Raw genomic sequence first — 25,462 nt, 5'->3', positions numbered from 1 at the left:
GTTCCCGAACATTGAAGTTTTGTTACCTTTTATGGACAGAAGAAGAAAAGGGGTTGGGTTTTGTAAAACCATCCTTTGAATAAAATCACGAACACCGAGTTTGTCGAGGAAGTGTGAATAAGATTTTGACGGAGAAAACATCGTTAGACGACAGGTCATGGAGCTACTTCGATACTTGAAGGTATTGTAATCAGCTGACACATTGAAGGGACTTTACATTACAAACCATTACTATTTTACAGACCTAACATGCTAGTTTACCTACCCAAATTCTGCTGCATCTTTTGAGATCTGTATTTCGTGTATTTCATTTATTATTACAATATTAACCCTGTCAAAGCTACATCCCGACTTTAGTATCTTTTGCGTTACATGAAAGAATTATACAATTTAATTATTAATGTTTCCAGCTTTTCATAAAGGCTGGTGGTGGAGACAACATCCCCGATCTGTAGGGCAACGATTTTCTTACTATATTAGGTTGCCTTCATTGCAATGCCGACTCTATGTATGGCGATGCAACACTTGTAACATCTATTGAGAAATGATTGTTTAAAAATGCGAAATATCTCTCATTACGAATTTGTTTAACCTTATAAAGTGGCTCTTGTAAGACAGCCTTTTGGACAGAATTCTCAAGGATATAACCAATGATAACCACAAACTTAAAAAAAATTATACAACTACTTTTACCAAAATGAAAAGCTATTACTTCCACTTTACAAAAGGTCTGTACAAATCAATGCTGAGATGTAAGATAGCTTTTCACCTACCATCCTCATGAAACAAAGACCTCTATCAACGATCAATCTTTAACCAAAGCCATTCAAATTGTTTGAAACTATTCATACTCAGAAGGAATGCTTGTTTGTAACATGCATGAAGTATTTTGACGAGAGACGCTTGCTACACGAAAGAAATCAGGTCAAGAATTGTCATAGCCAAAGAAACATTCAACAAGAAAAAATCACTCTTAATTAGCAGACATAATATTAGACTAAGGAAGAAGTTGGTCAACTGGTATATATGGAGTATTGGACTATATGGTTCATTACAGAAGACTTGGACATTATAGAAGTTAGAGAAGAAATATAGAGAGCTTCGAAATGTGATGTTGGAGGAGGAAGACGGAAAAGATAGACACAGAAAGTAACTAACGAAGACGTTTTAAAACGAATAGGGAAGGAGATGACGTTTTCAGAGAGCACCCTTCTAGAAAGGCCAATTGGATTGGATACATGTTGCGAAGAAACTGCCTTCGTCATACCGCTATAGAAGGAAAGATGATTATTATTGATTTACCTAAGAATATTAGGAATATATATAGAAAGTGAGTGAATACTTTGTATTCTTTAAAACTTTGTTACAATGAAATTGACTACCGTTTCTGCTATAAGTTCTTGAAATGGAAATGCGTATGTTCTCGCATTTGTCATGTCTACTCAACAGCTAAATTCATATTATTATTATTATTATTATTATTATTATTATTAGTAGTAGTAGTAGTAGTAGTAGTAGTATTCTGTCTTTCGGCAGGTCCTGGCACTAATGAGGAGTTTTTTTTTTTTTAATTTTAGATTTGGGCCTGAAAATGTTTCTTTCACTTTTGTCGATCTTCAGCTTAGTCTTTTAACTAGCAATATTTTCTCCTATCTTTCAAATCATAGATCAGCTGTGTTCTTCTTCTTCCTATCCCACGCTTCCCTTCTACCTTTCCTTCTATGGCGGTGTGAAGAAAACAATTTCTTCGCAAGATGTGTCCAAACCAATTAGCCTTTCTATGAAGGATGGTGGCTAGAAGTGTTTTCTTCTCCCTTATCCGTTTTAAAACATCTTCGTTTGTTGCTCTCTCTGTCCTTTTTATCTTCATCTTCCTCCAGCACCATATTTCGAAGCTCTGCAAGTATTTCTTCTCTTAACTTTCGTAATGTTCAAGTCTCTGATTCATACAGTCCAATGCTCCATATATATTACTTGACCAACTTCTTCTTAAGTCCAATATGTTAATAATCCTGCTAGTTAAGAGTGACCTTTCCTTCTTGAATGCTTTTTTTTTTAGCTATGGCAATTCTTGACCTGATCTTTTTAGTGCAGTAAGCGTCTCTCGTCAAAATGCTTCCCAAATACTTGAAATTATCGACCTCAAATTCTCTTTCTTCTACTCAGATCCGTAAGGGTGTGTTTCCACGGGATATTCTCATGACTTTCGACTTTTCTATGTTAATTTCCATTCCATACAGTTTTCCGGTGTCAACTATTTTGTCAATCATCTCCTCTAGTCCTCCTTTGGTGTTAGCTATTATGACCGTATCATCTGCATACCTGATCTTGTTAATGATATGCCCTCTAATCTTGAAATCTCCAATTCCAGTTAATGCTTCTTTCATTAAACATTCACTTCAAATATTGAATAATTGGGGAGACGAACTACATCCTTGTCTGACTCTTCTTCCAATCTCCACAATATTGGTTTCTGCTTTATTCAAGCGCAGCCTCACTCTCTGTCCTGTGTACAGGTTTTGAATGAGTCGTCGATCTCTCGAGTTGACTCCGATTTCTTTAAGTATTTTCAGAAGTTTCGTCTAATTGATCCGATCGAAAGCTTTTCGCCAGTCGATGAAACCAGAGATGTGCGTCTAGGCGTGAAAAACGATAGTTTACGTTTACGTGTCAACTATGCGTAGACAATGTAAACAACGTAGACTATGTAGAATATGTCAACAACACGTAATTTAATATAGCGTCGTGGACAATAAAGGAGCTTTCTTTTGTTGTTACCTTGCGAAATTGCGTACAAAATAAAATTCCTAGACCAGCGAATAGTAATTTTCGAATACTTAGTTTCGTCTTGATGAAGGAAAATGAAAAATATTATGCATTTTGTAAAATACGCAAGAAAATATTGGCAAATACAACAGCTTCAAGACCGAAAGCCCACAGGTGAGAATTAGTTTGGTAAGTTTCATTATAAAAGCAGTGCTTGAAGTGGAAAATCTAAGGAAGTGATATGTGCAGAGCAGAGTAAATATACAGATTAAATAATTCCCTCTACTTTTTCTGTTAGTCGCTTCCCTAATCTTTCGCTGCACCGAAGCAAAACGACTGAATGAGGAAATATGAACAAACGAGCAACGAAATTCTTCCTTACATTTGATAGTGGTTGTCTACATAGTCTACACGGGACAAGGTGTAATGTAGATTACGTATAGATTACAGTAGACAATCGCGTAGACGTAAAATTATAGTTTACGGCACATCACTGGATGAAACACAAACACATTTCTTCCTTTACATCAAGAATTCCTTCTGATACAATTCTCATCAATCCAGTAGCATATCTGTTGGCTTTTCCTTTCCGGATCCAAATTGATCTTCTAACCTCCCATCTATCAGCGGCGGATCCAGTACGACTTTTTGAGGGGGGGCAGTGGGTTGTAATACTGATACTTAGAGATACTATTAAGAACTCCAAACTCTGGGATGGGTTTTATTTATATATAAAATAAGAAAATTTTTCCTTCTGGGGGGAATCACACCGATCACCCCCTTAGATCCGCCACTGCCATCTATTATGTCAGCCGATTGAATAGATATTTGCCCAATAAAATCAAAAAGTTACCATATTCATCTCAAGACTAAAGCGATTACATTTTAATATATTGTTATATAAATGAGCTAAGGTCCAGATTTCATTTTTTGGTTATTAAATAATAATCCTCAAGGGGTGGAAAATAAAAATATTTATAGAAATTGCCAGAATAAGTAAATACTAAATAATATAATAAATAATTTTCTGAAATCTTTAATTATGAAGTTAATTATACTAATAATCCTTGTAATCTTACCTTCTTCACTTTCGTCTCTATCGCCATATTCGCCACGTCCCCGAGTCTTCAGGTCATTGTAATTTAACTTATATGTATTGTAATCTGTAGTAACAAAAATATTATATTATAACAGCGTAAGTTTTGCTAGACAGTAACATATTTATTATATATATTAATTGATTTGACAAATAATGTTAGTAGTAATTCATTTCTTAATCTCTACGCTGGTAGTAATATCCTGTCACTGTATTCTAAAACGATTATTGGGTGTTATATTTCACTTACTCATCGCTTTTCGTATCCTTGTACAGACGTATTTTTGGGTATCGTTAACTTAACCATAGAACCCTCTCTTGGCCAACTATACATTTCTCTTCATGGTATAAGTACTAGATTGCTTTTATTTATTTTTTCTATCCACTGTCTACTCAAGTGGCATATTTTTGGTATCCATTTACTCACCTGTTAATCCACCACACACTTCTTCTGTGATAGAAGGATTACGTAATTTTATTTATTATTTGGTTCAGATTAACCCCCGTCTTGACTCTATTTCTGGTATTCTTTGACCCCTTTCTTTAGGGTTGCCATATTTTTTGATCCAAAATACGGACAAGCCTTATGTCACGTACCCGCCAGGAAGGACAAACAATTTTTTTTCTTTGTTACTTTTAAGTGTTAAAAATAGTTTAAGATATGGAAATGACTAAAAATGATGGAAACCAGTATGCAACCAAATAGAACCTGACCCTGCATGCTAACACCCAACCTTCAGATAAATGACTATTAAAGTGTTTTTTAGTAACTAAATAAAAGGGAAAAACGAAGATAAAATTCCAAATAAAAAGGTGGGTGGGAGCAGCGGGTGCATCTCACTCTCATCGCCGCTCTTTGCAGCTAATCTCCCAGATACAAAGTGTTTGAAGATCTGGCCTTCCTGGAGTATGGGACTGAAACCTGCAGCGTAAGTCATTTTCTCTCTTCTCTCTAATTTATAAGCTGTGGATTTGGGTAGCAAAGTCGGTATCCCGTGAGGGGATAAGATATGTTACTGTAATCCACTAAACTATCTGTAACTACAACGGCCAATAAATTAGTTTGTGTTTAAAATTAAAAATAATTTCTTTCAATAAACAAAATTAACAATTAAGTAGTTTTTCTAATTGTCTCTCTAGAGCAAGCCAAACACAGAATAAATGTTTTCAAATTTCTTACCTAAAAATCACATCTTTAGGTTATCACACAATTGTTTAAGTAATATTTAACACACTATTGGAAACTAACATTTTTTATCATTTCTTTCATTAACAAAAATATAAATCATGCCATTAGATTACGTATATCAAATCTAACCAAAAAAACCCTGGAATGGTAAAATGATACTTTTTAGAAAGATAACCTACATTATTAATAGTAACTAAAATATGAGCTGTATGATGAAAACACAGTTCTTTTACATTAATTTAGTAAGTTCGGGGAACTACTTCGTGGCTAAGTAGTTATCGTATGCGCCTTTGGCGTGGGAGACTCGGGTTCGATTCCCGGCGGGAGATCATGTGTTTCGGATTCCACAGCAATTAGTTGGTCCACATCTCACATAACCTCCCTACTGAAAGGGACGTTAAGCTCAAAATCAACTCAACTCATTAGTAACTTCGTTATTTGCCTTTATCACACCAGGGTTACCAAAGTTTAAAAAAATAAAATAAAATAAAAACTAACAAACATTGCATCAAAAATCAAAAACTATTACATATAATTAGGTTGTAGTATAGTTTTTTTTTCAAAATAACTTAGTATTATACGGCGGTTCTGATCTGTCAGGATAACAGTGTAGCCAGTAATGTCTATAATAAAAAAATAAATTCGACTAAGATTTTGGCGTTTCGGGCGATGGATTTTCGGGCAGCTCCAAAACCTGCCAAATATGGACATTTTCCCATTTCATGTTTTGTATGATACGGACACGGACCTAAAAATACAAACATCCGTACAAAATACGAACGTATGACAACCCTACCTTTCTTGCCTCACCACACACCTATCCCTCATAGTAGAAAGCTTAACGTTAGTTATTTTTGACAGCCACTGGCCCTTTGTTGGCTCACAAGGCATCTCTCCTATGGTAGAAAGACATGTTATCTTTTTTTAAACTTTGGCAGATCCGTCTCTTGGTCTACTTTACATCCCTTCTCCATGGTAGAAAGACTAAGCTAATTTTAATTATTTTTTCGGTAGGAAACTTTGGTTTCATACCCGAGGAACGCATGTTAAGGTCTCATATCCCGTCGGAGCTAAGACAATGCTTGAGACTTGAAAACTTGGGTTTAAGCCTCGGTCGGTTCATGAGTACACAAATTGGTGGTTAGATGAAATGAAGTGAGTACACGAGTATTAAATAACATATTGTTGATTTGGTATAATAAATCACCTTTCAAAGGCGAATGAAACGTCGGCGAGGAGATAAGTACAACTCCCTACTCACTCTATCTACTGTAATGGAATTATGTTTTCGCTACGCAGAAATCGTTTAACTGAATGTTTTATAAAAGAAGGTTAAAAAAGACAAATTAGTTTTGTTTGATCTGCTTACCGGTTCACATGGAGTAATGGAGCAGAATAAAAAAGAAATCAAGATTTGCTGTTCTACAGAAAGAAATTATGTTTGACTAACATTGTGATGTTGAGAGCAACACATGAGTGTTTCAATGGCTGTTTCGTTGAAGTTGTAAAGTGGCAATGCATTAAAATACTCATATAATTAATGAGATGAGAATGTGATAAACGGAAGGGAAGTCATTAGTTTGATGTTTACAGCCTATCGTCAAAGAGGAAAATAATCTTTTTGTTAAAAGCATCGCTAGCTAAAATTACTTTTTTCGTGTTCTTGCCAGAGTTGAAAGGCAAAGAGGGAGAACGGGAGAGCTTACAAGGAACGGAAATGAACCTGTCATCCGGACATCCGAATCAAACCTAGTCCATTCGATAAACATACCAAAGATATGTTCATGCACAAAAAATTATATACCGTGGGAAACGGAGTAAGTCCCTGGGGCCCATTAACCCTGTTAGTATAAAGAAAATCGTAGACTCGCAGTGAAATAACTACTGCATCAACACTGTTCATTAGAAAGTCATTTTCTTCAGCATGAAACTAGCTTTCCAGAGGTGCTAAGTATTGGGACCCATAATGTACTCGAACAGGAAAAATTAAAAGAATGTCGGGGAAATTCCCTCCAGAAATCCCTAGCATCAACTTTGGACACCTCTGGAGTGGTCTCGGATAAAATCACACAATCCAAATGTATCTCTAAAAGTACTATTTGGATTAGGAAATGGGTGTACCAAGTTTTGTATTGATAGACGGAATAGATATGAGGGAAAAAGTTGTATGTGGGGAAAAACAGGTTCATGTCCGTTTCTTGTTAACATCGTTTGTTAAGTAGGACTAATATGTCTGGTATTACCTTAGATTAAAAGGGCTGGGTTCAGTTTGCTGCAAAAGCTTAACTGGTTCAAATCGTTTAACATTTATTAAGTTTTAGATGTACATCTCATATCTTATCCTGGTGTTAGAAAAGTGCCGCTAAATCTGAAATTACCTTCTTGGTCCTGTACAGAGGGTTCATTCCTTACGCCTTTGAATAAATGGCCGAACGAGTTTACAGAGATAAACGCTGGTGAGGTTTCCATTTGTTTATTACGAAAATAAAAAAGTTTTAAAAAAACAAAGAGTAAAAATATATTTTTGGACTTGTTTACGTGCATCATTTAAGTAGAGTAATTTAATATGGTGAAATTATTAGTTCTACCATCTTAGCTTGATTTGAACCTCGATTCGTATTACATAAATGGAAAGTCTGTTAATTTTATTTCCCTTTATATGCTTTTCAGCCAGGAATAATTTTAGTCATAAGAATTGTGAAATGTCAGGAACCAATGGCAGGTTTAGACGAAGGAAATAATAATATGTAAAATGTAATATAATTGGAGTACTGGAGTTGTAGAAATGAGGTTAGGCGACAAATTAGATTTTATATATTTCATCCCTCCGTGTTTCGATTTTTGCATAATTCTTTCCCATTTCGACCAGGTTTTGAGAATGTCCTCTTCCCATCTGGAATCTCCAAACGCTATTCTAGTGTTCGTCTATGTGGAAAAGCTTCTATTATCCCATATTGTCTTAAAGAGAGGAGACCAATTTACTACTCAGCTTTATCAGCTCTCACAGAGCGTGGTTACATTATGAGCTCTCACACACATTTTTTAACTCATTGTACGAGGTATGTTTAAAAGGTATTGAACCTTTTTTGGCACAAAAAAAAAAAAAAAACATTTATTGATTTGGAAATTCGAAACATTAATCTTTTTCAAAGTAGTCTCTTTGGTAATGCATGCACTTCTCCCAGCACTCTCATCATTGTTGGAAACATTTCTAGAACGCAGTTTTTGGAATGGTGAGCAACCATGCTGTTGCATTTCGCATGATGTCTTCTCTTGACTCAAATAGAGTCCCTTTTAATGATATTTTCAGTTTGGGAAATAACCAAAAGTCACACGGAGCCATGTCGGGCGAGGAGGAAGCCTGACGACACACAGGAATGTTGTGTTTGGCGTTGAAAACCTAAATCAAATTTCGCGGACACTCTCCTCATGCTCAAATTCTCGTTTAAAATTAAATATACCGATCCGATTGAATGGTTTCCCGTTTGGGTATCGTCAAGTTTTTGGCAAAATTTGATGCAATACAGCTGCTCAAGATTTTCTGCCATTTTACAAAAAAAAAAACTGAAATCAGACGACTGCTCACTATGCGTCTTTATTCGTTGGCCGACTGCCAGTGACTGAAGATTTCTGCGGACGGGAAAAGTTCACGACTGCGCATGAGTGTCTCCCCTATATCTACAATGAAGAAAGTATCCCTCGCTTCATTGATTTACGCGGGAAAATAATAAGCTTCGATAAATTTTGAACAAACCTCGTATGTTCAGTACATAGCTCACATTTTTAGTTTTACGTCCCGTGACCAACACATTGAGGCTAAGGGAGAAGATTTGGATGATAAGTTGTAATGCCCCGCTATTGTGCATCAGCACCGCATTACAGATTTTCTAAATTGTATGTAGCAGTGTGGACATCGGTCCGTATCAGAAGATATAATTCTTGATTTAGATTTTTTCTAATCGAAAATAATAAACAAACTAAATGTACTAATCTAGAACATTATGGAATGAATTAAGAATTTGTACATGAAAAGTGATTAAATTGATATACATATTGAAAATCTGCTGAAAAGTGCTGGAAAGAAAGGATAAATATTCCAGGTAATCGTAGTAAATAAAGAAAAGTTAAATGTTTCCTAGAAGAGTAATCCAAATAAAAATGCAGTTGTAATCTAAAGTTCAGGTCGGGAGAGACTTCCCTCTCCCTATTCTCCATAAACGTGCTGCCACTGCCAATAAAATGGATTAATTAAATTCAAAATTATTCAAAATTAAATAAGTTTTCTAAATTTCATGTATCTAGTTTCATTATTTGGATTCTATTGATGAAAAATATACTCTAATTTCTGCACACTAACGTAATATTTACCATGTTCCATATATGATAACAAATCAGTTTATCACTTGAAATAACATCATGATAGTATATTTATTTTAATACAGAACTATTATTATTATTAATTTTAATGGAGTACTTAAATCCCCCAAAAGTTATCTATGCTATTTGATTATGTAAAATGATTAAAAATATATAAAAAAACTATAAATGAAGTATGATTATAATATATGTACGTATGTAGATAGATATATACTAGTAAGAAGATAAAAATACGATAAATATTTATGATGATGATGATGATGAACGTTTTACTACGAGAGGAAGAATATTATTTATAAAATGGCGGAGATGAGTAATTGTTCTGTGCAAATAATAATACTAAGCAGTATTTATGAACAGAAATGTATAGCTATCGAGATGTCATGGGAACATTGGAGCAAGATACGAACAAGCAAGTTATCCAATCGATAAACCAAATGCATGGATTACATACTCATTCTAATTCAGCATGTTGACTAACTGTTATTGTTATTATTTCATGTAATATATTTTTGCAATAGACGATAAAACTGCATGTGTATCTTATGTTTTATTTGTTTTCTATGTCTGTCTTTGATCAAAAATCATATATATGTATATACATATTGAATCTGGATACCTTCTGAAGTTCCCAAGCCGTTACGCGCGAGGGTGGCGACTCCTTTGATGCCGGGCCAAATTTGATAAATGTTTACATATAAATTATAAGTATCGCCATTTTCCTGACTATCTCATCTACGGGTTGAGGAGGTGCAGTTCAAAGTTAAGTGGTAGAATGAAGAATGTGGAAGGAAACGAGAGAATTCTGATTATAGCGCTGAGAAATGCTTATATGTATCACATAACTCACTTGAAGACATTGCTTATAATATAGAGATTTAAGTCTCCAACTTAACGTTGGATTCTAATCTCAAAAGCTCCGAACTGGATCGAAACTTACAAACATATCTTTTGTTATAGTAATGTCATCGATTTGCAGTTTATTTTATGAAAATCTTTACATTTTTGAAATGCTCCATCATAGTGCGCTCCCTAACGCTCTCGCCTTTGGTTCGAGGAGTCTAGGGTTCGATTCGCGATGGGGAAGTTTAGTCGAAAAAATGTAAACATTTTCCTGCTAGGCATCTTAATTGAGGTATTTTAGGTTTTCTTCATTCATACGAAACAAATTCCGGGATAGTACTTAGCATAATGGCCCCAGACCGCCTCTTTCTTTCCCCATTTCCTTGGGTAGTGTGATCACTCGCCGAGGGAAGTTATCCCACACAGTGATGGGCCAACACGGCCATAGATGATGAAAGCCCAGAAACCTAATTCCTGGAGTGAATCCATATCACTTTGAATCATCTCCTGTCACTAAGGAATAAAACCTCGTTCATTCATTGTCATAAATATTTAAGTGAGAGTAAGTTTAGCTCATAGCTATCATACTTTTAGTTTGATGATTATGCATTGACGGTAAGGAAGACAGTGATGATATTAAATGAAAAAAGTTTAAGGGAACAAGATAGTTAAAAATTGACTCAGAATCAAATATTACATATTTCACTTTAACGTATGAGAAACATGCCATATCAATTCAAGCGTTATGCTTAATTAAAAGTTTATTGCAGCAGAAACAACTACTAATTAGTTTACCTTCAAAATTGTTAATTATCTAATGTAATTAATGAAAAGTTAAGGGATTTTCTTTCCACTTCAAAGCTTAATAATGGAAATGAAAAGATTTTAAGTTAGAAGTTTTTTATGCTTGAAATTTTCCACCTATATCTGTGCAGGGCACATACTGTCTCGCTAACGACGGACGGAAGTTCAAAAATGAACTCAAATACTCGTTTGCTGGACTATTTTAGACTATAATACGGCAAATGTAGCCCTTCTATTTAAAAAGGATTGAGTGATATTAAGTATCGTGGAATCCAACATGGCTGTCGTGATAAGTAAATTTTCATTCACTACAGTTTCCGTACCAATATCCATTTTCAAGGTTTGCTTTCACTCCGCTCGTGCGCCTTGCAGTGAGCCCTGCTTCCAGCGACTTCCAGTTCCTGCAGAAACCAGAGAGAGCCATGCTTCCAGCACCTTCAATTTCCTGAAGAATCCAAAGGGATGCAGCCAGCCCTGCTTTCACTGCTCCAGTTTGATATGCAACCAGCACTACCCCACGGCATTCCAGTTTGCAGCCTTCTCAACTTTTACATGGACTTTCTTCGTATATCAGTGTTTTTTCCAATGTGATACACCCATTAGTGCTTTATTTTGAGATTTAAAAGTCACTGGTTCATAAGAACAGATGACAGACATTTTTTTGAGCCGAGGATTAAGACATTCCTCATTTTGAGATTTAAAAAAAAATAAATAAAATATATAGTAAACAGATCATCTCCAAGTATCAAAGATAATATAGGAGAGTGAAATCGTTTTAAAATAGAAGTGACAACATGTTTTGTTTGTAACGCGGATGGTTTTAGAAAAGTGAAAACGAAAATCGTTTCACAAACAATCCTAGTTTCAACTTTCAGTTCCGCGAAAAGTAGAAATGAAAGTGCAAGGGAACTACTAGACAATTTAGTTAAATCTTTCAAAGATCTATCAACCACTCGCCTCCTAGTGACTACTCGCGCTTACTCGAGACGGGATCAGTGACTTCGGAAAAGTGCTGTGCAGATTCTGGTTGCGATGGACACCATAATATTGTAAGTACGCTCACAAGAACTCTGAACCTTAGTGAAATCCACATTAGAGAGTCTTAACATGCAAGCGAGAATGTGAACCTCTTAAGAAATCATGATGCTATTATCCATTTTATAGGCACCTTGGTGATGGTTATATTTATATTCACTTTGTTATGCATAATTATAATAAATTAGTTTTCTTTATATCATGCCTATAAAGCTAAGTTACTAGCTCTATACTACCTGCCCCGTGTCAATCAGTCTCACTCAATCTCAATCATATTTTTAAAAATTATTTCTTATTTCCTTTCACCATTACCGCACGTCTAATCATCACCTTTTCCTTATTCTTGGTGCATAAACGTGGGACATTAAACTACTTAAATCCTAACAGTGATAGTACTACGAACTCTAAACATTAGTAATGACGCGTGTAATATGGTTGCACGACAAGCAATAGTGAAAACCGTTTAGAGACCTATCTCCTCAGTGCCTATGCATTCACCTTTGAAAAGAGATTCAATATATCAAACCAACAACACGTTATTTAAGACTCATGTACTTTCCCCTGTTCGAGGGATTCGCTCTCAGGTTGATAACTTCATCCATATATTAATTCTGTCCCCGTAAAACGACCTTTCAGCACCGATGCTCCAGCCTAGGTATTCAGGCCTCCAACATTCTTTCAGCAGCTAAGAGATGGTATAAAACATGAAGTAACAAGTAGGGATGGCCAGAACCGATTCCTGGCGGAACCGGTTTTCGGCTCTGAACGGATCCGGTTCTAGAAAATCCGGTTCCGGAACCAGTTTTTCGGATTCAGGTCTGAAACCGGTTCCTAAGATCCGGTTCTGGACCCGGGTTTTTGGATCAAGGTCTGGAACCGGTTCCGGTGGCCATCCCTACGCTAAACCCGAGCTGCTGGCAGGCTGTGAACAGTGTGCTAGATGAAATGGTGGAAGCGATAGGCAGGCGCCCAGGCGGCGGCCCCTTCTCTCATTTGCCTAAACAAACTGTAACTGGCAAACTCATTGGCTAAACAGGCAAATTGGCAAACTCGTTTACCTAAACACCCACTAGTGGACCAAATTGTTTTTTTGGGAGGCACAAGCGGGTCTGGGCGGGAGAGCACAAGCATGTGGTCCTTTTTGCAGTGTTTTGAAGGTAATCTTTTGCCTCCTTTACGGTTCTTTGAGGGCTTTCGGATCCAAGTCCGGAACCGGGTTTTCGGATCCAGGTCTGGTACCGGTTTCTAAGATACAGTTGTGGAATCGGGTTACCGGATCCAAGTCTGGAACCTGTTCCGAAACCGGTTTAAAAATCGGATCTTCAAGAACCGGTTCCTCGCGGAACCAGTTCCGCCAAAACAGAAACTTTGTGGCAATCCCTAGTAACAAGGGCCAGAAATTATATTCAGTCCTTAAGAGTTCTTTCACCTTCGAAGTGATATGAGACATGCATCTATGGAGTAACGTGGGATCCTAACCACACAAGTTCCCACCGCAAAACAAATTAAAATCTCCAAAACAAAATATAATTAAAAGTAACCTAGTCCTTCAATCATGGAGAAATAAGTCATGGTGGGTCAAGAGATGGTCATTGGTTGTAAAAAATAAATAAAATTAACCTACTTCTTCAACCATGAGGAAGAGTGTGTGTGGTGGTACAAGAGAATGTCTATGGGGTGAACGCTAAACCAGAAATAAATAAAGCCCCTTGAAGATTAAGAAAACAGCTCAGTAAATGAAATATAACTCTCCATATCAGTTTTACTTCACATACACTGCTCACAGATGTATGGAATCTCTTTATTAGTTCAATTACAATTGAAATCAAAAAGAGAAAAATATTCTAATTTAATACATTTTAATATTAACAACTTAAACGTTCATAAACGTGTTGAATATTGGAAATGTGCCAGTTTCTTCCACAAACTTGGGCGCTATCTATCCTTAGAAACTTATGTGATATTGAGCATAGTTACAGTTAAATGAAACAGAAGTTAATTTTCTCTGCTGAATTAAAATGTGTAAATGAAGTCAACTTGTAAACATTTGTTCCAATTGCGAGAAAAAACACGAGAAGATCCATAGGCAGATTTTTTTTTGATAAGATAAGCATTATAATCTTTCCAGGTTTCTGCCTAACACTATTGGAAAAATACATTTAAGCAAATGCTTCGATCTCTTACAAAAATGAAAACGAAATGAAATTGTGTTTTACGCCCCACGGTTATGCCGGCTAGGCTAAAGAAGACGGTGATGATGAGAGATGAAGCAAATTGTGGAATGAAGAAAGTGAGAGGAAACGGTAGAACCCCAAGGAAACCCAGGCACATGGTGTTTGTCCACCACAAAATTTACTAGATACTTTCTGGGATCGAACCAAGGACCCCATGCACCAGAGGTGAATACTCTACTACTTAACCACCAGCGGCCCCAAGAAGAAGTTAGACAGTGACACTATATAAAAATAGCCTGTTGATAGGAAAAATTGTCTTTCACGCTGTACAACCGCCGAGGTTGAAGTGTTACGGATATCTTTTCGTTAGGTATTTAATTTTCATTCTCTCTTTTCATTTTAAGAAGAAAATCTGTCTGAAGTAGAACTTAAAAATGCAATGCCGTAAATAATTAACTGAGAAAATCTATTTCATTTAAGAATAAACTAAACATTGAAAACATAAAGAGTTTTAACATTTCCGACAGCAATGTTGCAGCAGTGGCGGATCCAGCGGGGGAAGAGCGATCGGGGCAATTCCCCCCAAAAGAGGAAACTTTCTTATTTTATATATATAATAAAACCCATTCCAGAGTTTGAAGCTCTTAAAAGCAGTTCTAAGTAGCAGTATGACAACCCCCCCCCCTAGAAGTCGGTCCTGGATCCGCCTCTGTGTTGAAGTTGAACCATGAGTTGACCATTTTTACAGTGAGACAGTGAAAAATATTGTTTTCTTGAAATAAAATCACAGAAGCTGATATACTTACTTGGTTTTTTTGGTGGTGGTTCTCTGAGTGGCCACTGCAACCGTGGATAGAGAATCTTCCATGGGTTCCGTGGATCTACTATAACTGTAGGAACCATTTCCTTGTCGGCAAGCCATGGTGAAGGGAAACGTGACCCTCCTGAATCCCAAGTACGTGGTGGATAGTGAGGTCCACGTTGGTGTCGTGGGTAAGTGTAATGTTTTCGATAAGATCTTGCGTAGCATAGCGCCAACTACGAATCAAAAACGCAAAATTTCTATCAAGAGTAAAACAATGTTTGAAAATGTCGAACAACTCATTTTCTTATTATATATATATATATATATATATATATATATATATATATATATATATATATATATATATATATATATATATATATATAGCCACGTATATTCTTATATTTAATTATAATTTAATGTTTCATTGCATTAACAGTTATTGGAATTATAATCTTTGGCGTTGAACTGAATACAATAGTACTTAAAAATTAGTGCATTTACATGAGGTGAGCTGTATGAAACAGTCACTAAAAGCTATTCTTATTTGGAAACTAGTAAATCTTGTTTTTCGCCAAGTGTAATACGATAGATATTTTATTAGAAAATCACTTTGTGCATCCTGATTTTATATTTTTTCAAGGTCGTCTTTTACTTGTTTGATAGACGTCTTAAACGTCAAAGAAGAAAATAAATTAATTATGAATTATTTTATTTTATAATTTCATTTATAATAACACAACATATTAAGTGATTGTAGTATATATACCCGGACATGCAAAACGTATGATTTATATCAAATAATTTTATTAATGGAAAACTTAACTCTGAATTTCTTATAATGTATCAACTTGTATGACAAATTTTGTCTGTTTGGGTACATTGGCAGTGGTGCTATTGAGCTGGTTCGCCAGAACTGGTTGTTTGAAATATTTCGAGTTCGCAAACCGTTTGTTAGATCCAGACATAACAGTATATTTTACCCAGTTATACCCTGGAATAGTAAATTTTAGTTTAACCATCTTTGTTTTCAAAAATCTTACAGCTACAGGGTTAAACATATTCCGTTTTATGAAGAGTCGTTCTGGCGTCTGATTAGCGTCATACTACAAGTGTGACTACTGCAGGAAACATATGTTAGTCGAACTGTTTTAGTATGGCACTAATCATGCGTCACAACAACTCTGCATAAGGCCCAAGATCTCTTACAACAAGGTATAAGCGTTTATTTCTTAATCTCCCATGTTCACATTTCAAGAATGGGAACATCATTCACATGAGTGTAGTAGTGAGGGTTCTTTTTGTTTGAAAGGCATACATACCATAATCAACAATTGAAGCCGTGACTTTCATAACCACACAAGTCTAGCTGAAGAGATATTGAGAAAATCAATAAAAATCTGAATATTTGTTGGAAATGTGAACTTGGAAATCAGATTTCTTTTTCTATACTTACACTTAGCTGAATTCACCAAGTATTACAATAACGAGTATTACAAAATTTTTTTTCTATTATAAAATAATGAAAATATTGGACTTGTGTTATGGAACTCATTTGTCTGTTACATTTGTTTTAGGTACTATAACTCTGATTTGGGAAAGGAATATATTGATGTTTAAGCAATAATGTATGGAAATGAAACAACAAAGTTACTGTGCATAAACACAGTCTCTATTTTCATAATAATGTAATACAAAACTTTTAGTTTACTTATATCAGAATTCCACACTTCACTTCCTGATTTCTCAGTAGTGGGAGTCTGATCTTTACCATAGTGGTCCAAAAGTCTCTGAAAGTAATTTTGTTTTGCAGGTAAAGTTGAGGACAGATAATTTTCTATATCCCTGGCCTTGGTAGCTTTGGATGTTTGCTTTGCAGAACAACACAGATCCATGGAATTTGTGTGCTAATGAAACTCAACACGTCAGTAACAAGTGTAAGATACGGAAACCTGTGTTGTTTTGAATATCAAACGATAGAGCTCAGTTAGACAATTATAACAATATATATAACTCACATAGTGCCAAAAAAAAGTGGACTTGTGCTGTTGTGGAACGCCTGGCTTCAATTGTTGATCCATTGCTGGATTATGGTCTTTCCAATACTTTTTGACAACCATCTATCTTGGATAATTTGTTTCCAAGATATTCGCAGTGATACCTAATTTCATCACACCACCTTGTATTAGGGTGCTGTGTTAGTCTTTTACTTGTCACTTGTAGTATTGATCTCTCTCTCTCTCTCTCTCTCTCTATATATATATATATATATATATATATATTAAAAAGTTAGAATAGCACCACTGTAGATAGGTAAATATAGTAGTGAAATATGAAACCACATAACCGGCAGCAGTAAAATAGGACAAGTGTATTGAGTTTGATGACAGAGTATGTTTGCAGTAATGAATATAGGTTGATGATATATGTATATTCAGAAGGGCTTCACTTTACAACCGCAACTAAAACGAAGTCTTAATTGAATTATGTTTAAAACCTGTAATAAGAGATCTTCATGTCTATTCATAACATACTATCATGGTTCATAAACTCAATGCTTTATACCTACAATGAAAATATAATATCGTACTCGATCACTACTGGTTTCATGCAGGGCCGTACTGCAATCCATGGGCCCACCAGGAAGGTGCTTTCTACGGGGCTCACTCAAATGTACGTACAGCCCCCTCCCACGATAAGACAATGGAGTCCAGGAATGTAATTCTGATCAATTTCATTTTTTGCTCCAGGGGACTCCAAAAATTTTAAAAATCACTGAAAACATTTTCACTATAGAAATCTAAAAAAAAAAAAAAAAAAAAAAAAAAAAACATGACATGAGTCACTCCTATATAGTTCATGGACCCTTTTGAACATATCGAGGGTAGGCTCATTATAAAAGTTTTTGATGAGGCTCCCTTGTATTTTCCCGCTCTAGGGCCCTCAATGGTCTTAATCTGGCCCTGTATATTTTCTATACGGAAAATATACGTGCTGTAAAATTTAAATTATTATTTAGTTTCAAGTTATGGCATCATTTGAGATTTCAGTTTAGCTGAATACTTCAATGTTAGGAAAATTATAAAGTAAAGTGGGAAATCAGGAACTTTTCAAGCGTTGAATTACGAAAAATGTGAAAGACTATTTTTACATGATGGGCTGGCAATACTGGTCTGAGATTAGTTGACACTATTGCTGGTACCGGTACTCGACGTGTTATCGTTCTCCGTTCCGTTACTCCAGTAAGCTAGGAGTGCGTGGCGTGTGTCTTTTTGTACATATACTGCTATTACGATATGAGGCGGAGGGCCAACAAAAAAAATCACCTTCCAGTGAGCACCGGGATATTTCCTGGTTACCCGCCTAGCAATACTTCCCTGTTTCATATGTGGACTGTTTCAATATAAACTAGCATTACCACTAGTTGGGATGCCTTTTTGTTAAAGAATAAGAGATGCTATAAAAGTACCTGTAAACCTTTTTTTATTTTTCTTATTATTATAATCACAGACCTTGAATTAACATTTAGAACATATGCCATGTACCATCTTTAAATACATTTGTCTAAACAAACAAAAATATGTTTCATATCCAACCCATCTTTTTATTAATTCACTCCATTTTTATAGTCATCTTCTTTTTTCAATAACTCGGCATGTGCTAAAATTAAACTATTTTCGCCATCGCCAATAACTAACTTCTTGCTTCCAACAAATCCTCCCCCCGTCCATCATTAATCGTACCCCCATCTGTCAGGAGCTCTTCTAATTCTTTGGGACCTTCTATAATTAGTAACATTAGGTTCCCCCTGAGACATAACAGAGCTTTTATTATTTCCAGTTTGCTCGTAATCCTGTAATCTTCGGTCGCTTACAATCTGCCGTGTATGTTCTGCAAATCCTCCGTCATTCCTTTGACTCCGTTGATTTTCTGTCGTAACTGAAGGCTCTTGTATTGGTTTATTTTTCTTACTCAACATCACTTTAGGAATTCTCACTTGGTTTCTTTGATTTCTACGAATATTTCCATTTACTAACACTTCCAAAACGTTACTACCTAACAATCGTATAAAACGACCTTTAATAAACTTAGGTAGATCGCCTTTATAATTTCTTACCCATATAGTTTCTCCTTCAGACAAATCTGACTCGAGTTGGTTCCAATAATCACGCTTTTTACTTTTACTGTCAAAAATACTCGGTGAAACATTATACCACGTACTAGGTTTAAACGAAAAAATTAAAGCAGCTGGTGAAGAGTTGGTTACTTTAGTTGGAGTATGTAACAGGGCATAATTGATTTCGTTTAACCAATTAACTACATTTTGTTTAGTAATCCTATATCCATTTTGTATATATCTCTTTTTTAGTAGTTTCTTAAAAGATTGTACAGCTCTCTCGGCACTTCCATTACTTGCTGGAGAATATGGTGGAGTTGTTACTAATCTAATGCCTCTGTTCTTGCAATAGTCTTGAAACTCTCGACCTTTGAAAGGAGGACCATTATTTGTCACAATGGTTCTAGGAAATCCAAACAAACCAAATAATTCTTCTAAACAAACCAATGTTGCTAATGTATTAGTAGAATCTACCTTCTATACTCTAATCAAATGTGAGAAAGTATCTACCATTATTAAAAAGAAAAATCTAAAAATTTGACAATGATCAATATGTATTCTTTCAAAAGGTTTGTCTGTTTTGGGCCATGAGCAAAAATTAACCCTAGGTGGGTTATTAGCTATAGTTGCACAAACTTCACAGTCTTGCAAATATCCATATAAATCTGTATTCATATCGGGCCACCATACTTCCTCCTTGGCCATTGTTATACTAGCAAAACTACCTATATGCTCTCTGTGTAATCTTTCTTTATAAATATTCCTCAATCTTCTTGGAAGAAGTACTAATCTACCTTTCCAAAACAAGTAATTATCTTGTAGCTCTAATTGAAATCTTCTGCGAAATAATTCCTTGTATTCTTTATAATCTAGACAAGGTGGTAATCGTTTAGGCCAACCATTCAACATCCAATGTTCCACTTGCATAAACATAGAATCCTTTTGTAACTCTTCTTCTATTTCTTCCTTATTTAATATGTTTGTAGAGATCTCGCTGATATAATCTGGAGCTATTAATTCTTCTTCGGTTGGTACATCTAATGGGAATCTAGATAAATGATCTGCAACTTTCACTGTTTTACTATAAATAATGTCATAGTCATAATTTTCTAACAAAAGAAACCACCTTTGCATACGCGGAGAAGCACCATCAGGAGGAGCTTTCAAACCAAAAATCCATTTAACCGGTTGAGAATCTGTTAGAATTTTGAAACTCCTACCAAATAAAAACTTATGAAACTTACGTACACCAAAAATTACTGCCAAAGCTTCTTTCTCAAATTGTGAATACTTCCTTTCAGCGTCGGATAAGGTAGCAGATGCACAAGCTACAGTTTTTAATTGTCCTCCTATTTCATTGTATAACACAGCACCGACTCCAGCTGATGAAGAATCTGTCATTAGAACTACTTTGGCATTCTCATCAAAAGGATGTAAAAGTCTTGCCTTTTGTAACATGCTTTTGGCTAAGCGAAATTCCTCCTCCTGTTTACTAGTCCATTTCCATTGTACACCTTTTTTTAACAATCTATATAATTCGGTAATGTGTGATGACAAGGATGGTAGATGTCTGTGGTAAAAGTTTAACACACCCAAAAAAGACTGTAACTGGGTTACATTTACAGGAGACGGTGTGTCTAATATCGGTTGTAATTTATCCTTTGCAGGCAATATTCCTTGTTTTGAAATATTGTATCCTAAATATGTTAAAGAATCTACAAAAAATATACTCTTATTCTTTTCACCTGTATATTTAGACTTTGAAATTTATTTAGTACTTGCACTGTCCTCTGGTAACACTCTTGTACGTTAACTCCCCAAATAAGAATATCATCCAAGTAACAAGCTACTCCTTCCATATTTTGTACTGCTGTATCCATAAATTCCTGAAAAATCTGAGCAGAACAATTAAGACCAAAAGGTAGCCTATGCTGCTGATATAATCCCCATGGCGTGTTAAATACTAAGTATTTTTGGGAATTTTCTTCTACTTCTAGCTGTAGGTAAGCCTGCTTTAAATCCAATAATACAAAGCAATTGGCATAGGCTAACCTATTAAGTAAATCCTCTATTTTCGGAAGCGGATAGCTAACTTTCTCAGTTATCAGATTAAGTGTACGTTTAAAATCTAAGCAAAGTCTAACCGTACCATTCCTTTTTTTAACGATTACCATTGGAGTAGCCCAATCAGATTGTTCTACCTTCTTTATTACTCCTGCTTTACACAATTTATCCAGATCTGATTTAACTGGTTCTCTTAAAGAATAAGGTACATCATAGGCTTTTCTAAAAATAGGCGTAACATTTTGTCTGAGCGGTATTGATACTTTAAACTCCTTAATAGGTACATTAATTGAACCATTAAATACGTCATTAAATTGTACTAATAATTGATTCTGTAATGTAATCACTGACGTATCCTTATTCATCTCAACCTGTTTCATATCTTCCGATTTATTTAACATATTCGATAATTGAATCCTCCATTGAGGATACATTGCATCTAACCAACTTCTGCCTAATATGGGTTGAAGTATATCATTTTGTACTACCATTATGGGCAATTCTCCAACATATTTTAAATATTGAACTTTAACTGTAGATTTACCTACAGTTTTAATAGGTGAACCATCCGCATTATTTAGCCGTCCTTGAAATGGTTCTATTGGTTTTCCGTTTAATACAGATGAAGTATGTCCTATTGCAGATACCGCAGCTCCTGTATCTACCAAACATTCTACCAACTACTCGTTACAATTTAACGTTACATATAATGGTTTCATATACATGGTTATAGTATAATACTGATCCTACCGACTGCGCCAGTTGTAAACCTTTTTTATTTTTCTTATTATTATAATCACAGACCTTGAATTAGCATTTAGAACATATGCCATGTACCATCTTTAAATACATTTGTCTAAACAAACAAAAATATGTTTCATATCCAACCCATCTTTTTATTAGTTCACTCCATTTTTATAGTCATCTTCTTTTTTTTAATAACTCGGCATGTGCTAAAATTAAACTATTTTCGCCATCGCCAATAACTAACTTCTTGCTTCCAACAGTACCAAAATTAACTTTAAAAAAATATCAATCAAAGTTTAAGTAGTCCAATGCAGTTACAGGAAAGTAATAACTTAGTGTTTTGAATGTTGAAAGACATGAATTGGGTAGAATTAGGTTAATTGAAATGTGGTTAACAGAAATTGGTAGAACATTTATAGTCATATTAAATAAATTTTCGCATATAGAGGATATTTTGTTCATTTGTTTATTTTAACAATCACCAGATACAGCTCAGAGGCCATTTTATACTGGATATCTACAACAACAATGGAAAGGATTTGGGAAACCTATCAGCCAGGGCCTGTTTTGTAGGTACCATCCCAGCATTTGCCTGGTAGGACAGGAAAATCCTAGTCAGGACGGTCGGCAGTGTGAATCGAACTTACAACCTTCCGAATACGAAGCCAACATTCTACCACTTAAGCTACTTGAATGTAATACAGAATAATATTATAATTTATATTTATGTATTTAAAGCAAGACATATAGTCGAATGTAACTTGATTTTCTTTTAGGTTTTCACCTTTTCTTTATTAATGTAATCATAGAAGATATCTCCAAACATTTTAGAATTGTAGTGTAGATGAGTTATACTGGTCTAATATCTGTCCTGGTATATTGGTCCAATAGAATTAAATTAGTGTAGGAAGTATAATTTATTTTCTATTTGAATATTGTAAGTATTGAAACGTGATGCACCAACTAATTATAAAACAATCACTGTTCAATTTCTGTGGAAGGAAGGTGGTAAAATGATATAAATCTATCAGCGATATAGAGGATATTTGGCGTGATAATACTGCAAGTGTACATTATCCTATGTTATTGTTTATCGTTTATTAGATCGATCTGAAACTGTCTGACCAATTTTAAGAGTGTTTTTTTTTTCAAACACAGATTTAGTCATCGTCAGGTTTGTTCCTGTGAGAAATTTCTCTCAGAGAGATAACTAATGACGTTTATCCTCTTTCTTCTCGGAAATAACAGAAGATTCTAATAGGATAATCTAAATCCTGCTTGCATTGGCATTAAAGTACAATCCTGTGGTTGATATGGAGGTATCATACTAATTAGACAACAGATATGTGTATGTATTCGCCAATAGAAAATAAAAAGTGATTTTCTTACCTTAACCTACTAACTTAGAAATATTCTATAGGCAGAGTTACATCATAATCTACATTTATATCGTGTGTAGTTTTACTTGATGTGTACGAAGAACGTTATGTAGAACCTAACACAACTCTGTCAATATATATTTTCAATTTATGACTGAGATAAGTGTTAATTTAATTTTACCAATATTATTTTAGACTAAACCTTTCATTTGTTAGTACAATACGTTTGGTTCTCAAATGTTATACAACTCCAACTGCCTTTTCTCAATGCAGAGTATAATACTTTTCAATTTAATACTTTAATATGGCTCTTTCTCAAGTAATTTCTTGCGAACACGGAAAACTAAAAACTGAGGATATTTCTATAATTTCAATCTCAAGAAACGCTAAACTTCTATTTTGCACTAGTTCTATGTCACATTCTTTTTTATTCGTGACTTTGTGGGCTTGATTAGTATAATAACAGTATGAAAAATTATGATTAACATAACTAGGAAACGAACTATAAAATTTGTATTGCACGATACTGAAGTATTTTAATAAATATAATCGTGAATAATAGCGTTACTCAAAAAATTTGACTGCAAAGTCTGAGTGAAAATTAGAGAGATCTACTCTTGTAACTAGTAAATTAATTGACTTATTAAAGGTCACATCACACAACCTTTAGAAATACTATTAAAACTAATGGCCGTTCAAATATTAGATGGAATATTAATGCTGTTCGTGTTTGGAATAATAAGTAAATATTGTGCATTAGACAAATACACGATGTAATAGGTGCTCCTTTCGATTCGTTATATGAAAATTTAATCGAATATTAAATATGTGAGACTAAAAATGAAGATTGGAACTAGGAGTCTTTCAGAGGCTAAAGTAATTTTAGAAACCGTTATGGGAGAAAATAATCACCTGAGAAACTTTCTTTTTGGCCAAAAACCTCAACCAGTGAAGACAATCAGATTCCTTTCGAAATCATATATTTAAAAAAAAATCCAACACTATTCTCACAGAAATCTTGAAATTAATATGGGAATTGTAGAAACGATAGATAAATATGTACTCGTATTTATAAATGTGAGTAATAGGAGAGTTTCCTGTCTTTTGAAGCCAGAATACAAAGAAATATTAGTCGCAGTCACATAACTTCTGCATAAGCTTCCAAAGTTGGTGACCGCGTTTAAATTTTGCTACGTGTCCTGCGACGAGAAACTCACCCACAGCAATATTCATATATTTGGATCCTTGCTTAATTTTTACCATAAAATAAATTCCATTTTTATTAGGAAATTATTGACAGTGTGTATGAATAACCAACATGTCTAGAAATAAGTTATACTTTTCTCCAATCATGATACTTCCTGAGCCCTGGAAATATTGTTTTGAAATGACATAGAACTACATTGGAAAATAATGTGCAGGTCATTTCATTTCGTTAATCAGATACTGAATAATTCTAAAATACATGTTAATTTTTGAACACCTAATATAAGATACTTTTACCGTATCCTGCTATCTTTTGTTTACTACTGCATATGAAATTAGAAGCTTTTGTACATTCATTCGCTCATTATACTGTATTGTGTTCATTTCTTATAAACTTGATATCACTTTTCTAGTTCTGTATAACCATGTAAAATTCTTTTAAGTAGAGATTACCTGAAATATAAGAAGGCAGAGCAGTGACCAGAAAATCTTCATCTTAGGCAAACGGAATCATTTTTTTGCTTTAACACTTTGTTTTCGAAACGGTTATGTTTTCATCACAATACATATTCATGTACATCATATTGCATCAACCGTTTATACAAGAACAATTGGAACTGAAGTTGATGATAAATTCTCAAAGGTTTAAATTGGAGATCACAAGTCATTGTTTAATACTCATTTCATTACATTTTTGTTACGGTCTATTGAAATAACATTCATTCAAAAGTACGGTAGTACTATAAATATTTAATCCATTGTTTAAATAATATAATGGCACTATGAGCGCTATGACATTTGCCAAGTTAAACATGTTATATCTTCGCACTTCAATATTCCGTAAGAAGTAGAATGAGATT

General features: G+C 34.7%; 1 protein-coding gene across 5 annotated transcripts in view; it reads right to left on the bottom strand.

Moving 5' to 3' along the window:
* Positions 1-25,209, bottom strand: part of LOC145683730 (uncharacterized) — an 83,485-nt gene extending 58,276 nt beyond the window's left edge. For all 5 annotated transcript variants that reach the window (XM_081755242.1, XM_081755243.1, XM_081755245.1 and 2 more), the window contains exons 1-3: positions 25,056-25,209; positions 15,091-15,322; positions 3,846-3,929 (exon numbers count right to left, since the gene is read on the bottom strand). In XM_081755242.1, the coding sequence (XP_081611368.1) occupies positions 3,846-3,929; positions 15,091-15,322; positions 25,056-25,097 (358 nt within the window). In that variant the 5' untranslated portion in view covers positions 25,098-25,209. The remainder of the gene's footprint in view (positions 1-3,845; positions 3,930-15,090; positions 15,323-25,055) is intronic.
* Between the last annotated feature and the right edge of the window lie 253 nt (positions 25,210-25,462).

Source organism: Thermobia domestica, chromosome 4, assembly GCF_964235325.1.
Source record: "Thermobia domestica chromosome 4, izTheDome1.hap1.1, whole genome shotgun sequence".
In the NCBI taxonomy this organism is placed as follows: Eukaryota; Metazoa; Arthropoda; class Insecta; order Zygentoma; family Lepismatidae; genus Thermobia; species Thermobia domestica.
This window is presented reverse-complemented; position numbering and strand designations above follow the sequence as displayed.